General features: G+C 44.9%; 1 protein-coding gene across 1 annotated transcript in view; it reads right to left on the bottom strand.

The window, feature by feature from the left end:
- The window catches only part of adamtsl3 (ADAMTS-like 3), a 548,277-nt gene that overhangs the window by 119,313 nt on the left and 413,322 nt on the right, over positions 1-15,642 (bottom strand). The window contains exons 15-17 of the mRNA XM_080214139.1: positions 14,792-14,876; positions 9,460-9,758; positions 6,889-7,018 (exon numbers count right to left, since the gene is read on the bottom strand). Coding sequence (XP_080070265.1) covers positions 6,889-7,018; positions 9,460-9,758; positions 14,792-14,876 — 514 coding nt within the window. The remainder of the gene's footprint in view (positions 1-6,888; positions 7,019-9,459; positions 9,759-14,791; positions 14,877-15,642) is intronic.

Here is a 15,642-nt window from a genome sequence, read left to right as displayed (position 1 = left end):
ACACAGTAAACTCCGTCACCATCTGATCTGCTAGTCTAATTTGTGCAAGTTCTCGTGATCAGCAGAAATGTTCTTCCTGTTTAAGAGATGATCTTAGGAACAGTGGCATGTTGGTAGTCACTGGACTGGCAATCCAGAGGCCCAAGGTAATGCTCCGGGGACTTGGAGTTCAAATCCCACCATGGCTGATGGTGAGATTCAATTTTTTTAAAAAAATTTGGAATTAAAAGTCTAATGAAGGCCATGAAACCATTGTCAATTGTTATGAAAACTCATTTGGTTCATTAATGTCCTTTAGGAAAATAAATCTGTTATCCCGGTCTGGTCTGGCCTACAATGTAACTCCAAATCCACAACAATGTGATTGACTCTTAAACGCCCTGACAGATGGGTAATAAATGGCGGTCTAGCCAACGACGCCCACATCATTACTTGCCAACAATGCTCCTTAACTTGGCCAGATGATTTGGTTAGCAAAACCTAACCTGCTGGAATCCGTAGCAACAACTCTGAATCTCTGGTGCTTCCTCACACCGAACAATCCTTTTCTAACTCTGACCTCCTGCACACTTCCACTTCCTGCACTCCACCAGTTGTGCCTTCAGCCATGGAATTCCCTCCCCAAACCTCCTTGGTTCTCCATTGCCTCGGATCTTCTAGGATGCTGCTTAAAGTCTACACCTTTGGCCAACCTTTCGGACCTTTGACTCTGTGTCAACTGTTGCCAGATCAAGCCCTGTGCTTAACTGTTGCTATATAAATGCAAATTTTGGTTTTTGCACGACACAGCTTGGCTTCAGTCATCTCTTCATAATACAGCAACAGCTAATGTATCAATGAATCCCTGTAGATAGCCGAGACCATGAAGCAGACAGGTTGAGAACAATGCTGGTGTGAAAATCACTGCAATGTCTATCATAGACAGACCCTGCAGAGCCTGCACAGCTGCTCAATAACATAACTGTTTCTGCTACAACTGACCTGTGTCCCTGAACAGTTTATGCTTTAATTTGTTCACCTTCATTACACTTAGACAGAAGCTTCCTGTGTCTGTTGACTTGTGAGGCAGCACATGTTTATACCCATTTCCAGTGCTAAGTAAGGATCTAGAACAGGTCCCAACTTGTACCCAGAGGCTACAACTTGAGGAGCACTGCTTCACATCAAACATGGCCATCCACAAAACTCTCCTATTCTTCCAGCCCACCTTAAACACTGGACGGTGGTGGTCTAGTGGTAATCCAGAGACCTGGGGACACAGGTCCAAATCCCACCATGGCAGTTGGTGGAACTTAAATTCAATTAATAGAATCATAGAGTCATAGAATACCTCCAGTGCAGAAGGAGGTCATTCGGCCCATCGAGCCTGTGCCAACAACAATCCCATCCAGGCTTTATCCCTAATAGAAAATCTCGAATTGAAACTTTGGCCAGAATTTTCCAACCGTTCATGACAGCGGAATTCTTCCATCCCCCTGCAGTGAACGGAGATTTGGCTTGTTGCCAAATTCTCCGTCTTGGCTGCAGCGAGAGCGTGGCGTGAGCAGGCGCTAAGATTGAGCCCTTAGTCTCAGTAATATTGACCAGGAAACTATCATCAATTGTCATAAAATATCCTTTCGGGAAGGAAATCAGCTGTCCTTCCCTGGTTTGACCTACATGCAACTCCAGGTCCACAGCAATAACTGGCCCAGAACACCACACTGTTCAAGGGAAATTAGGGGTGGTCTTTTGGCTAAGACCAAGGGTCAGTTCAAGCCCAAGATGGGGTCAATGCCTTTTCTTATCAGCTTGGATCTAGTTTGTCTTGTGGGGACCATGAATTGGATTCAATTTGAATTTGGTATTTGGATTAAGCAGGGAGATGGATTAAGGGCTTGCCCCATCCACTCTGAACACTGGCTTTGTAACTTTAAGATTGGAGTAAAATGTGTAAAAAAAGAAATCAGGACAGGCAACTAATGCAGGCCTTACCAGCGATGCCCACATCCCATGAAAGAATAAGAAGCATATTGGAGGGATTTACAGGTTGATACCATGTTATGAGCACACCTTCCCTGTCCAGCAAGTGGTGGGGTTCGAACCCAGAGTTTCTGGCTCTGTGACTGGGGCACTGGTTAGGATTTTCCAGTCTTGTCCACAGCAGGAATCATCGGAGGCGGGACAGAATATTTGGTGCATTGGCCAAAGGTCCATTGCCTTCAATCCTGGTCACTATCCGTTGAGCCATGAGACCTCCCTCTGTAATGCCCTCTTCCTCAATTCTCGATTGTGGGGTGCGGGGAAGGGAGGGGTCAAAAATCCCCCAAACTGACAAGCTGGGAAGCCTTTGAGACGTGAAATTGCATGAATCTCAGTGAAAGGTTTGATCTCAAAGGACTTGCCCTGAAAGCCTACATTCATTACTTTGAATGTCATTTCACCTACCTTGGAGTTTATTTATAGAATAGTATCATAGAATCCGACAGTGCAGAAGGAGGCCATTTGGCCCATCACCAACCACAATTCCACCCAGGCCCTATCCCCATAACCCCATGCATTTACCCTAGCTAGTCCCCCTGACACTAAGCATGGCCAATCCACCTAACCTGCATATCTTTGGACTGTGGGAGGAAACCAGAGCACCCGGAGGAAACCCACACAGACACTGGGAGAATGTGCAAACTCCACAAAGACAGTGACCCCATCGAACCTGGGCTCTTGGCGCTCTGAGGCAGCAGTGCATAGGCCAGTTCTGATACAACACCGTGCACCCTCTTACATTTAACAGCATCAGCTCGAGGTCAGAGCCCTCTTCCCATTTATAACTTTCCCCGCACAATTCTGCCGGAGTTTCTCAGGGAGCGAGTGAGGCTAAAAGAAAAGTTCATGACCAGTTTTCTATTGGTGAGACCCTCCTCCTGCTATGTTTGGTCATATATATTTCAAAACAAACTGCTGTATGTAAATTACTTGGAGACGCCCTGGGCCTGATAAATCACCAATCAAGGTTTTTTTTCCTGATGAATGCAGAAAGAGGAAAATCCTGCCCTCTGTAACCACTGCAAACTGTAACCACAAATTTCAAGGCTATTTCCAAAAGGGTCACAATCCAGTGAAGAGAAACTGAAGGAAAATCAGCAGAATAAATAAACAATCAGAAAAATTGGGAAGAATGCAATTCTACAGTTCATATCACAAGTACATTTCTGGTTATATGAAAGCTCCCAAGTGTATCTTCTAATTTTACAGAAATTAGTTCTGAAGGAAACTGACTTTCATTTCCTCTGTTTAATTAGTTCAACTTCACCATGATCACATGACAGGAGTAAGTAAGAAGTTTGCTCCCAGGCCCTTTAAAATGCTGTCATATAACGGGCTAGTCACTAGGAGGTACGAGTGTATTGTGTAGGAGAGTGTTCTGCTCCCTCAGGATTACGGCCTGTATCTGCACTCTGGCTTCCCCCGGATCCGCCATTTGGAGAACTCACAGGTTCGGGGGCCATAAATCAATGTCTTTTATCACACTGTCACACATCACTAAACATCCTTTGTTGTTCAAACTCTCTATTCCAACCTTTCTCGGCCTTTCGCTAGCTCAAATGTCTGCAAACATTAAGAGCTGGTTACTTAAGCCAATGTTGCCTTTTAAAAAAAAGTATACATTTTCGTTTAAAACTTCTGTTTCTTTTAAGCATTTAGCTTGTAACTATTCCACTGGACTCACAACCCAGCAAAATCCTACTTCTGTGAATGCAGTCTTGCTGTATTTGCCTTTTATTCAATTCATTCTTGTGATGTGGGCATGGGGCCAGCATTTACTGCCCATCCCTAATTGCCCTTGACAAGGTGGTGGCGAGTTGCCTTCTTGAACTGTTGCAGTCCATGTGCCGTAGGGAGGGAGTTCCAGGATTTTGACCCAGCGGCAGTGAAGGAATGGCGATAAATTTCCAAGTCAGGATGGTGTGTGGCTTGGAAGGGAACTTGCAAGCAGTCAGGGTGTTCCCAAGCATCTGCTGCGCTTCCCCTAGATGGCAGCAGTCATGAGTTTGGAAGGTACAATCGAAGGAGCCTTGGTGAGTTCCTGCAGTGCATCTTGTAGACGGTGCGCACTGCTGTTACTGTGCATTGATTGTGGAGAGAATAAGAATTTGTGAATGGGGTACCAGTCAAGAGGGTCACTTTATTCTGGATGGTGTTGAGCTTTATGAGTTCTGTTGGAGCTACACTCACCCTGGCAAGGGGAGAATATTTCATCACACTCCTAACTTGTATTTTGTAGGTGGTGTAACAGGCTTTGGGGAGTCAGGACGCGAGTTACTCACTGTACAATTTCTTGCCTCTTGTTGTCACTGTATTTGTATGGCTAGTCCAGTTTAGTTCCTGGTCAATGGTAACCCTAGGATGTTGATAGTGGGGGATTCTGTGATGGCAATGCCTTTGAATGTTACTGCATACTTCACTGTGTCACCAGTAATTATAAAGGTTATGAATATGAACTGGTTTTGGATCTCTCAGTTACTCTTTGAAACTGTTTTCGACTTCAAAACTAGTGGCTGGAAGCAGATACTGTAGGCTACATTTCTCTCTACTGTTCCATCAGGTCTCCTGCAGAGAGCCAGTCTGGAATTGATGGGCCAAATGGCCTTCTCTTGAACTGTAACCATCCTATGATCCTCATATTAGTGTCGAAAACTAGATGGAAATATTGAATCATTGCCTGTATTACTAATAGCATAATGTTGCATCTGCCCAAATACCAATAAATATATTGAAATAAGACCATGATGAATCATTGTCTACATTGTCTTGCTATATGTTAAATCTTGCTATATGTCAAATGTTATACTTCCTGTCATTGTCAGTTCAAGAAAGTTGGATGCTAACAATGTTTATCATTGTTACACCAGGTGGACTGTCAATCTCAATTTAAATGGAGAGTGCAGGCAAAAGTAATGGATCATTGTTATTGGTGTTGCTACCGGTTCTTCAAGATGTTCCAGCTGCAGGATTCTTGCCTTCACAGCAGCTGTCTCCTTTTGCCTCCCTCCACACCCTCCCTTCACTAGAGTTGGCAGTATATCTATTGGGACACCCTGACACTCCAATGCAGCGGAATGGATCGAGCTGGGAAAAAGCCCAGATTCAGATTTTCCATTTCATTGTTTTCAAATCTGGTGTCAATGAGGAGTTTCACACAAAACACTATTCCTTCTCAAAACTACAGCCCAATATTACAGCAGAGGACTGAAAGACAACAGTTAGGCTTCCACATATCTCCCTTTACAACACTTTCCAATTCCAATTCTCTTTCCACACCTGGTGGTACACTAAGGCAGGTTTTCATCTGTTTCCACAGCTAGTAAATCCCAGAACAGGTCATGAGTGTATTGCTAGGGTCTTATATAGTGAGGGGGATAGAATATAAAAGTAGGGAGGTCTTGCTGCAACTGTACAGGGCACTGGTGAGGCCGCAGCTGGAGTATTGTGTGCAGTTTTGGTCGCCGCACTTGCGGAAGGATATATTGGCCTTGGAGGGAGCGCAGAGGAGGTTCACTAGGCTGATACCGGAGATGAGGGGGTTAGCCGATGAAGAGAGACTAAATAGACTGGGTCTGTACTCACTGGAGTTTAGAAGGATGAGGGGGGATCTTATTGAGACGTATAAGATAATGACGGGGATGGATAGGGTAGAGGTAGAGAGATTCTTCCCACTTAGAAAGGATAGCAGAACTAGAGGACACAGCCTCAAGACAAGGGGGGGACAGTTTAGATCAGAGTTGAAGAGGAACTTCTTCACTCAAAGGGTGGTGAATCTCTGGAATTCTCTGCCCGTTGAAGCGGTGGAGGCTACCTCGCTAAATATATTTAAGTCACGGGTAGATAGGTTTTTGATAGACAGGGGAATTATGGGTTATGGGGAGAAAGCGGGAAAGTGGAACTGATCCACTTCAGATCAGCCATGATCTTATTGAATGGCGGGGCAGGCTCAAAGGGCTAGATGGCCTACTCCTGCTCCTATTTCTTATGTTCTACAGTTTGAGGGATGCCACTCCATATCAAGCATGGCTGACAATGGGTGGAATTTTATACAGTCCTGCCCACGGCAGGAAGCAAAGCAGATGGGACACAGGCCTTACAAAGGTTCGTTGACCTCAGGTGGGATTTTCCACTCTTGGGGACGAGTGTGGCCGGAAAATCGTGCCCCAGGAGAGTTTCCCACTCTTACCACCAGCCACTGGCGTGTTTGGAAGGATTTACAGGTTGATGCTATCAAGCGGTGAGGCTTGAACCTGGAGTTTCTGCCTCAGCGACCGGGACACTGGCCAGGATTTCCCAGTCCTGTTCACAGCGGGAATCATCGCAGGCGGGACAGAATATTTGCTGCATCAGCCAAAGGTTCATTGTTTCAATCCTGGTTATTATCCAGCGCGCCACGAGACCTTTTGCTGTAACGCCTTCTTCCTCAATTCTCGATTGTGGGGTGCGGGGAAGGGGGGGATCAGTTAAATCCTTGAAGCTGACAAGCTGGGAAGCCTTTGAGATGTGAAATTGCATTAGTCTCAGTGAAAGATTTGAACTCACAGGACTTGTCCTGACAGTTTACATTCACTGTTGTGAATGTCATTTCATTTACCTTGGAGCTTACCCATCGTCACATCAACTTCCACTCAACCTGTTTGACCGCGTTATGAACACACTTTCCTTGACCATCGAGTCCTGTTGTGGGACTGGAACCCGGAGCTTCTGGCTCAGAGGCAGGGATACTACCCACTGCGCCACAAGACTGCTACACACTTGTCGAATTGAATTGAATATATCTTCATTGAATGTGGAACATCAATTACAAAACACAAAGTGTGAAAGTGCTGTAAAGGTTGTTTCCCAGAAGTGGAGAGTGAAGCATACCTGGGAGGACAAGGCCCAGTACCGCAAGCTCGAACCATATGGGGAGGACGCTTGAAGGTGTCGCACAAACTGTCGTCCACGCTTTCCTGCGTGTGTTTGTTACGACACACAACGATCGTTTCCTGTTTCCCTGATGGTGGAAATAAACACAGAATTATTGAAGGAATCAACGTTGGCACAGAGCTGATTAACTGATATAGAACATAGAACATTATAGCGCAGTACAGGCCCTTCGGCCCTCAATGTTGCGCCGACCAGTGGAACCAAACTAATGACCCTCTAACCTAAACTATTCCAATATTATCCATATTGCGGGCAGCGAGTGTGGGCTCAAGATGGCTCTCTATGAGTTGTTTCCTATTTTTCAACATCAGAAAATGGAGAAACAAAATCTCAAAATTGGATTAACATTACTCAGGAATTACACGACAGGATAAATGTGTAATAAGGTGTGAATCGCAGGTCACAGACGCCTTATCCAGCAAGTGACCGTTTGCTCCACAATGTCACTTTTCACTGTAATCGTTTTTCACATTTCTAAGAAAACCGATTTAAAAAGAAAAGTAATTTATTATTCATTTCTTGCTGCCACTGAGAGAGAGTGTGTGTGTGTGTGTGTGTGTGTGTGTGAAGGTATTTCCAAGGTGGTGTTACACAGAGAGTCCCAGGATTTTGATCAAGCAATAATGAACTACTATTTGTTTAAAGTTTTAAGGTTTAAGGTTTGTGCACCTGCACAGACCTATTATTAGTGTCACAAGTAGGCTTACATTAACACTGCAATGAAGTTACTGTGAAAATCCCTTAGTTGCTACACTCCGGAGCCTGTTCGGATACACTGAGGGAGAATTTAGCGTGGCTAATGCACTGAACCCGCACGTCTTTGGACTGTGGGAGGAAACCAGAGCACCCGGAGGAAACCCACGCACACACGGGGGGAATGTGCAAACTCCACACAAACAGTGACCCAAGCCGGGAATCGAACCCGGGTCCCTGGCACTGTGAAGCCACAGTGCTAGCCACTGTGCTGCCCCCTGAGTTTTGTCCTGAGTTTGTGAGGAATTTGGTGCATGTCACTGTGCTCAAATTACCACTTCAAGCACCACTCCCCTCACATGATCCATTCTGATAGAAGGAATGTGGAGAGACAATATCAAAGGGTAGAATTGTAAAAGGAGTGTCGGTGATGAGGGACCTGGGTGTATAAGTGAATGATTCATCAAAGGTGCCAGGACAGGTTGAGAGAACAGTGAATAAAGCATATGACAGATATCCTAGACCTTATCAATAGGAGCATTGAGTACACAATCATGAAAGCTACCTTAAACTTGTACGAAATACTGGTTCATCCTCAACTGAAGTATCATATCCAATTCTGGAGAGCACGCTTAGGAAGGATATGAAGTCATTCGCGAGAGTGTTTCAGCTAACACAGAAAGAGTGATGAAATTGGCACTGTTCTCTTTGGAGGACAGAAGGTTAACAGGACTTTTGGTACAGGGAATCAAAATCATGAAGAGTCGGGACTGAGTGGATAGAGAGAAACCCGTTGGTGGGTAAGGGAGCACAGATTTAAGATAATTGCCAAAAGAAACAATAGCAACATGAGGAAAAATCTCTTCACACAGCGAGTGGCACTGGTATGGATTGCATTGCTTGAGAGTGTGCTGGAGGCACACTCATTGAAGCTTTCCAAAAGAAATTGGATTCTTATTTAAAAAGGAAAGGTTTGTAGGGCTATGGGTGAAAAATGCAGCACCACAGACTCATCACTGGATTGTTGGAACTACTGGAGCCATAGAAGAAACCCTGCAGGACAGAAGGAGGCCATTCAGCCCATCGGGTTTGCACCGACCACAACCCCACCCAGACCCTATTCCCATGACTCCACATATTTATCCTGCCAACACTAGCCATTGATGTCATCTATATGGATTTCAGTAAGGCGTTTGACAAAGTCCCTCACGGTAGGCTGGTAGAAAAGGTTAAGGCGCATGGGATACGAGGCCAGGTAGCTAGGTGGATTGAGAACTGGCTGGGAAATAGGAGACAGAGGGTAGTTGTGGAGGGGACCTTGTTGGGCTGGAGGCCAGTGAGCAGTGGTGTGCCGCAGGGCTCAGTACTGGGACCTCTCCTCTTTGTAGTCTACATAAATGACTTGGAAGAGGGCGTAGGTGGTGTGATCAGCTTAAACCTGGTGTTGTGAAACTTCTTAATGGGTGAGAAAGGCAGGGCTATGACACATGTGAATTGCTCTTTCAGAAGGCCAGTATGCACATGATAGGCCGAATGGCCTCATTCTGTGCTGTAACCATTTGATGATTCTATGAGAAGAGAAGTGGGTGGGACGAAGGTTCTCAGTCACTGCATAATGACTATTCCTGCAAACCAAAGGTGTAGAGTTTGGCCTGCATTGGGATGTAATCAAACAGCTTGATGACATTAATTTGGGTCTGCTAAAATAACAGAAAGAAGAAATTGATTATGCAGTAGTCTTGTTTAGCTTAGTTTTGGGACTAACCAGAGTCAAGAAGCTTAATGGTGCAATTTTTGAAGTCATGAAAAGAATACCTCTTAAACATGAAGCTGAGCATGGGGTGAAACCTTCATATTCCCAGTCAAATTGCTCTTCCATCTCATTGGCATCCCAATCACGGTAAGTCACCTCTGATTCATACATTGCAGTCGCCCCATCACACGGTGCCAAGAAACAAGTTTGCTCGGTGGGTGGTTTATCCTCTTCACATTCCTCATCTGGCAGCTCCTCCACTGTTTGAGAAAATGAAAGCAGAACACGGCACTTGACCACTCGTACTTGTTTGCCAACTCCACATGAAGCACTGCATTGTGACCAGGGCTCGGGAATGAATCTGTGAAGAAGCAAGAAAATCAGCAAGGTTATTTTTACAATCTTTGCAACATTAAACTTTACAGCCCCCCCCCACCTCACCTCATACAGCCCTCACTGTTACTTATGTGTAAACCAGACAACAACTTCTGTGGATGTGCGCAGTTAGACTTAGAAAAAGGATTTTGGTGTCTGAGATACCATCTCATCCAAAATCTGAATGGAAATGTGCGGTTTCCCATTGGATGGTGTGAAGTCTATCTTCTGATTTCATAACTAGGGACTAAGATTACCACAGAACTTTATGGTTTGTCCACTTCAGTCCCTTTTAATGACGCGACAAGTCCTAAAATGCGAAACAATTTGGCATGGAAAATCTGCTTTCACAATTGTGGAATCTCACTCTTTCAGTTATTCATAACTCTTTTAGTTATTCATAGCATCCCTACAGTGCAGTAGGAGGCCATTTGGCCCATCAAGCCTGCACCAACAACAATCCCACCCAGGTCCTATCCCTGTAATCCCACGTATTTACTCTGCTAATCCCCCTGACACTAAGGGGCAATTTATCATGGGACAACTCCCATGGGAGTTACGATGCGATGGCCTGTAATGGCCAATCAGCCTAACCTATTATTGTTAGAGGTTTAAGCTTTGTTTAAAAAAGAAAATATATTTTTAAAACATTTATCAAACTTGTGTCTTTTATCCTTTCCGGTTAATTCAGTCTTTTTTTCCCTCTCATTAATTTTATTATTGAACTCCTATTTTAACTGACACTTCTGGTTCAGATTCTATGCTGCTCTTTAAGGGTTCAGTTTGCTTAAGGAGACACAATTTCTCGCTCTGGACTCACAGGATATCTCTTGCTATTTTAGCTTTGAACTGGATTCAGACATGTTTATATCAGTACAGTCCTGTTCCCCTCTACTGACCCCACTTCCATTGACAAAATGCAGCACCACAGACTCATCACTGGATTGTTGGAACTACTGGAGCCATAGAAGAAACCCTGCAGTACAGAAGGAGGCCATTCAGCCCATCGGGTCTGCACTGACCACAACCGCACCCAGACCCTATTCCCATGACTCCACATATTTATCCTGCCAACACTAGGGTGAATTTAGCATGGCCAGTCAACCTAACCCACACATCTTTGGACTGTGGGAGGAAACCGGAGCACCTGGGGGAAACCCACGCAGACATGGGGAGAATGTGCAAACTCCACACAGACAGTGACCTGAGGCCGGAATTGAATCCGGGTCCTTGGTGCTGTGAGGCAGCAGTGCTAACCACTGTGCCACCGAACTAAGCACAAAACAAAACTTAATTTTGGGGAAGGAGCCATCCTGCAGAATGGGGTTCACAACACATTTTGACAGTGTTTCATTACACTCCTTGCTCAGTAAAGTACCTTTCCCGCATTTATTTGTACGCAGTTGTGCAACATTCTTTTTAAGGCCATCCATCAGGACTGGGACAATGGAATATAAAATGTAACTCCTGAAAGTTAAACACCATCATTGTTCTGTAATGTAAATCTTCAAAATTTTGACTAATGGATTTGGATTAGCTCCACTGTGTTTAAAAACAGGCCACCAGAATTCTCGGGAATGTGTTCTTGTTACTTCTAAAGCTCAATTCTTATTAGCATCACTCAGTCTTATTCATTATGGCTTTCCTTAAATCAGTCAATGGCTGTTCTTAATATTTAACTTACTTTGATGTATGGTGACGTTTCACTGGCACGTTAAACCGCATTCACCACAAGATCGCTAGATGATGGAATGGCTATGCTACTGCACTGCATGTCATTTCTACATTACAGACATGATTTCCCACGGGAGTTACGATGCGATGCATCGTTCCGTGCCAATTGCCTGGAATGACTATTGTTAGCAGACATTTTCATGCTTTCAAGATTAAAAGCAATGGGCCCAATTTTCCTCTGTGAATCCTTACTTACTGCACCGCAGGGACGATGTACTGTTCGCCAGGAATGGGGTGTGCAAACATAGAATTCCTATTAGTGAAGCCTGGAGCAAGTCCTTGAAACTGGCTATATTGTGGCTGGCCTGAGAAATAATTGTCACAGTACTGGGGCCAAATGCTAAGAACATGTTGAAAGGCACGTTTTACACTGAGAAGGAAAAAAAAAAGTTGCCCAAACAATTGTCAATTCATACATTGGTTTAGTGCTTTAGCTATTAAACTATCCCTCTTGTCTGAACTGAGACAGCTGTTTGCTACACTTGCGCCTGCACAGACCTATTATTTGGTCTTTGGTCCAGAAGACCATCTAGCTATTGAGAAAGAACAGCGCCTTGGATAGAGGACACACGTGGACAAGAGAAGCAATCATGGACGGAATTTTCCCACCTCACCACCTTTCCCACGGGAATCACAGTGGGTGATGGCAGACCACGCAAAGGTCCATTGACCTCGGGTGGGAATTTCCAATCTTGGGGCGAATGCGGATCCGCCCCCCCCCCCAATGTGTGTTAATCAGATTGCAGAACCATTAGTGAGCGACGCAGACTCTAAACCAGGAAGTGTCAGTTAGAACGTTCGATTCAATATCAGACAAGGTATAGAAAGTGAAATTCAAGTCTACATAAATGCCCGAAGGGCCCATTTGACATTCTAATTACAAATGCACAAACTGACTGCAGTCACTCTTTGAAATCTTCGGCTGTGATATCCACTAAACGTCAGGATAAATTCCTGCACATTTCGGAATGAAGCTTCTAACAAAACAGTGAAGTTCTTTGCAGGATTTGAACAATGCATATTTCAGCTGAATACAGAACAAACAATAAGGAAGCTTGCAGAGGAACAGCATTTCAGAAGTAGTACGTCAAAACGTGGTGAGAGTTTTCTGAGATATCTGACTCAGGACCATCCCTCATCAATAAACATGTACTTGAAAGTAAAACTAAATGATTGTCTGAAGTTCTCTATGTACCACATGAGAAAAAGCAGAAATGAAGGACTGTGTTTTTCCAACCCTGTGATGGTGGACTTGGTGTCACAGAGTCATAGAGGTTTACAGGATGGAAACAGGCCCTTCGGCCCAATTTGTCCATACTGCCCCTTTTTTTCAAAACCCCTAAGCTAATCCCAATTGCCCACATTTGGCCCATATCCCTCTATACCCGTGTAACTATCTAAATGCTTTTTAAAAGATAAAATTGTTCCCACCTCTACTACTATCTCTGGCAGCTTGTTCCAGACACTCACCATGCTCTTTGTGAAAAAACTGCCCCTCTGGACACTTCTGTATCTCTCCCCTCTCACCTTAAACCTATACCCTCTAGTTTTAGACACCCCTACCTTTGGGAAAAGATATTGACTATCTAGCTGATCTGTGCCCCGCATTATTTTATAGACCTCTATACAATCATCCCTCCGCCTCTTACACTCCAGGGGAAAAAAGTCTCAGTCTATTCAGCCTCTCCTTATAACTAATCCATCAAGTCCTGGTAGCATCCTAGGAAATCTTTTCTGCACTCTTTCTAGTTTTATATTATCCTTTCTATAATAGGGTGACCAGAATTGCATACAGTATTCCAAGTGTGGAGATGGGGGAATGGGAAAATGGTGGGAAACTGCAAGAGGAAGCTTCTCAATGCATTCCTGCCATTAATGAAGTTTCCTATTAGCAAGCAGGTTGCCAGACTGTTTGCCTGTGCAATGAAAGAAACTGACTATAAGCCCAATTGTATCCAACTTTACGGATGTGCCAATATTTTGCCAGTGGCAGTGTTTTTTTAAGTTTATTCATTAGTGTCACAAGTAGGCTTACATTAACACTGCAATGAAGTTACTGTGAAAATCCCAGAGTTGCCACACTCCAGCTTGGGTACACTGAGGGGGAATTTAGCACGGCCAATGCTCCTGAGCTTTACGTCTTTCAGACTGGGAGGAAATTGGAGCACACAGAGGAAACCCAGGCAGACATCGGGAGAATGTGCAAACTCTGCATAGACAGTGACCCAAGCCAGGAATTGAACCTGGGTCTCCGACACTGTGAGGCAGCAGTGCTCACCACTGTGCCACCTGGAGACCACCAGCTGCGTTCAGAGGCTATTTCCTTCGGGGAGGTCAGCTGGGGCTGGGGCTGGGGGTTGGGTGGGGGGGGCATCAAGGAAGCACAAGCCTCAAAGGGGCATCTCCCAGCAGGAAATGTCACACTCCAGCCTGACCGATGCACCTGGAAACAGCCAGGCCTCTGCTTCGAGGGAGTCTGAAGCTTCTCCCCAGCAAGTTTAACTTTAAATACATGCCTCTGAGAGTGCCTTCACTTTGAGGAGTTACCAACCCATCTCAGTAGCTCCGATCTCTCATAGAATCCTAAGTGCAGAAAGAGGCCATTCGGCCCATCGAGTCTACACCGACCACAATCCCAACCCGGCCCTATCCCTGTGTCCCTACATATTCACCCACTAATCCCTCTAATCTACGCATCCCGGGACACTAAGGGGCAATTTAGAATGGCCAATCAACCTAACCCGCACATCTTTGGACTGTGGGAGGAAACCGGAGCACCCGGAGGAAACCCACGCAGACACAGGGGGAATGTGCAGACTCCACACAGACAGTGACCCGAGCCGGGATTTGAGTCCCTGGAGCTGTGAAGCAGCAGTGCTAACCGCTGTGCTACCGTGCCACCCAACCACTGTGCTACCATGCCACCCAACCACTGTGCTACTGTGCCACCCATCCCTCCTGATGGCATTGCCATGGCCCCAGAGCTGCTGAATCTCTGATTGGGGTCAACAGCATTAACAGCCAATCTGCCACTCTCAACAAAATGACTGTGCCCGATTGGCGCATTGCCTGTAATTGTACAGCAGGGTCCCCACTGGCATCCCAAAGCTTGTGGGAGAATCCAAACTGCAGTTCAATCCTCAAAAGGTCACTGTATAATTGCACAAATTACAGACCGCTAAAAACATATTGCGCAAGTGCAATGGTTACGACTCTCAACGCTGTCTCACTATTAAACAAATACTGCATTAAGCATGATGTGAAAATGAAAACCCGTGAACTCACGTTGGCTCCTCAGAAGCGGCTCTAGGTTCCTGCAGTTCCTGTGCTTGCTTAATCCAGGGTACTTTAGCTTCCACAGGAAGTTTTTCTGGAAATACCACGCATATGTCAAAACCAAGAGTCCCCAGACTCATGCAAAACAATTATTACATTGTACCATTCAATTAAGAATTCTTTCCTGCCGGTTTAATCGTATTAGTTCCCCAACTGAAGTCCTCAAAATGTTATTGTGCATTTTAAATCAATCCATGGAGCCATTCTCCAGGATAACAAGATACTGCTCCCGTGGGATTGATTTTGCCTGTAGAATAAGGAGCTCCGAGACTCCTTTATCCCCCCACTCGGAACTCTGTGAATGTTTTGACCAGTTATCTGGGCTCTCTATCAATCGTTACTTATTTCAATTATCCTATCAGTAGGATACCAGCGATACATTTTGAAATTCGTACAGGTGACACTACAGGCTTTGCAAATACACTGCAGAATTTTCATGCAAATACATAATACATCCATAAGGAATTCCTGCTTTCCATATATAATACAAATTCTGCCTTTTGATCAGGGAATTGTAAATGTCATTCCATCACTTAAAAAGGGAGGAAGAAACCAGATAACTTTAGACTTATCAATAGTTGGGAAGTTACTGAGTTCTAATGATAAGAGGCAGAGTAAGCAGTCTCACAACACCAGGTTAAAGTCCAACAGGTTTATTTGGTAGCACGAGCTTTCGGAGTGCAGCTCCTTCATCAAGACACTCACCTGATGAAGGACCGGCACTCTGAAAGCTCGTGCTACCAAATAAACCTGTTGGACTTTAACCTGGTGTTGTGAGGCTACGTTCTGTGCCTATCCCA

This window comes from Carcharhinus amblyrhynchos, chromosome 28, assembly GCF_965287045.1.
Source record: "Carcharhinus amblyrhynchos chromosome 28, sCarAmb.v2.hapA, whole genome shotgun sequence".
In the NCBI taxonomy this organism is placed as follows: Eukaryota; Metazoa; Chordata; class Chondrichthyes; order Carcharhiniformes; family Carcharhinidae; genus Carcharhinus; species Carcharhinus amblyrhynchos.
Note: the sequence above shows the minus strand (reverse complement) of the source record. Positions and strands in the feature narration are given on the sequence as shown.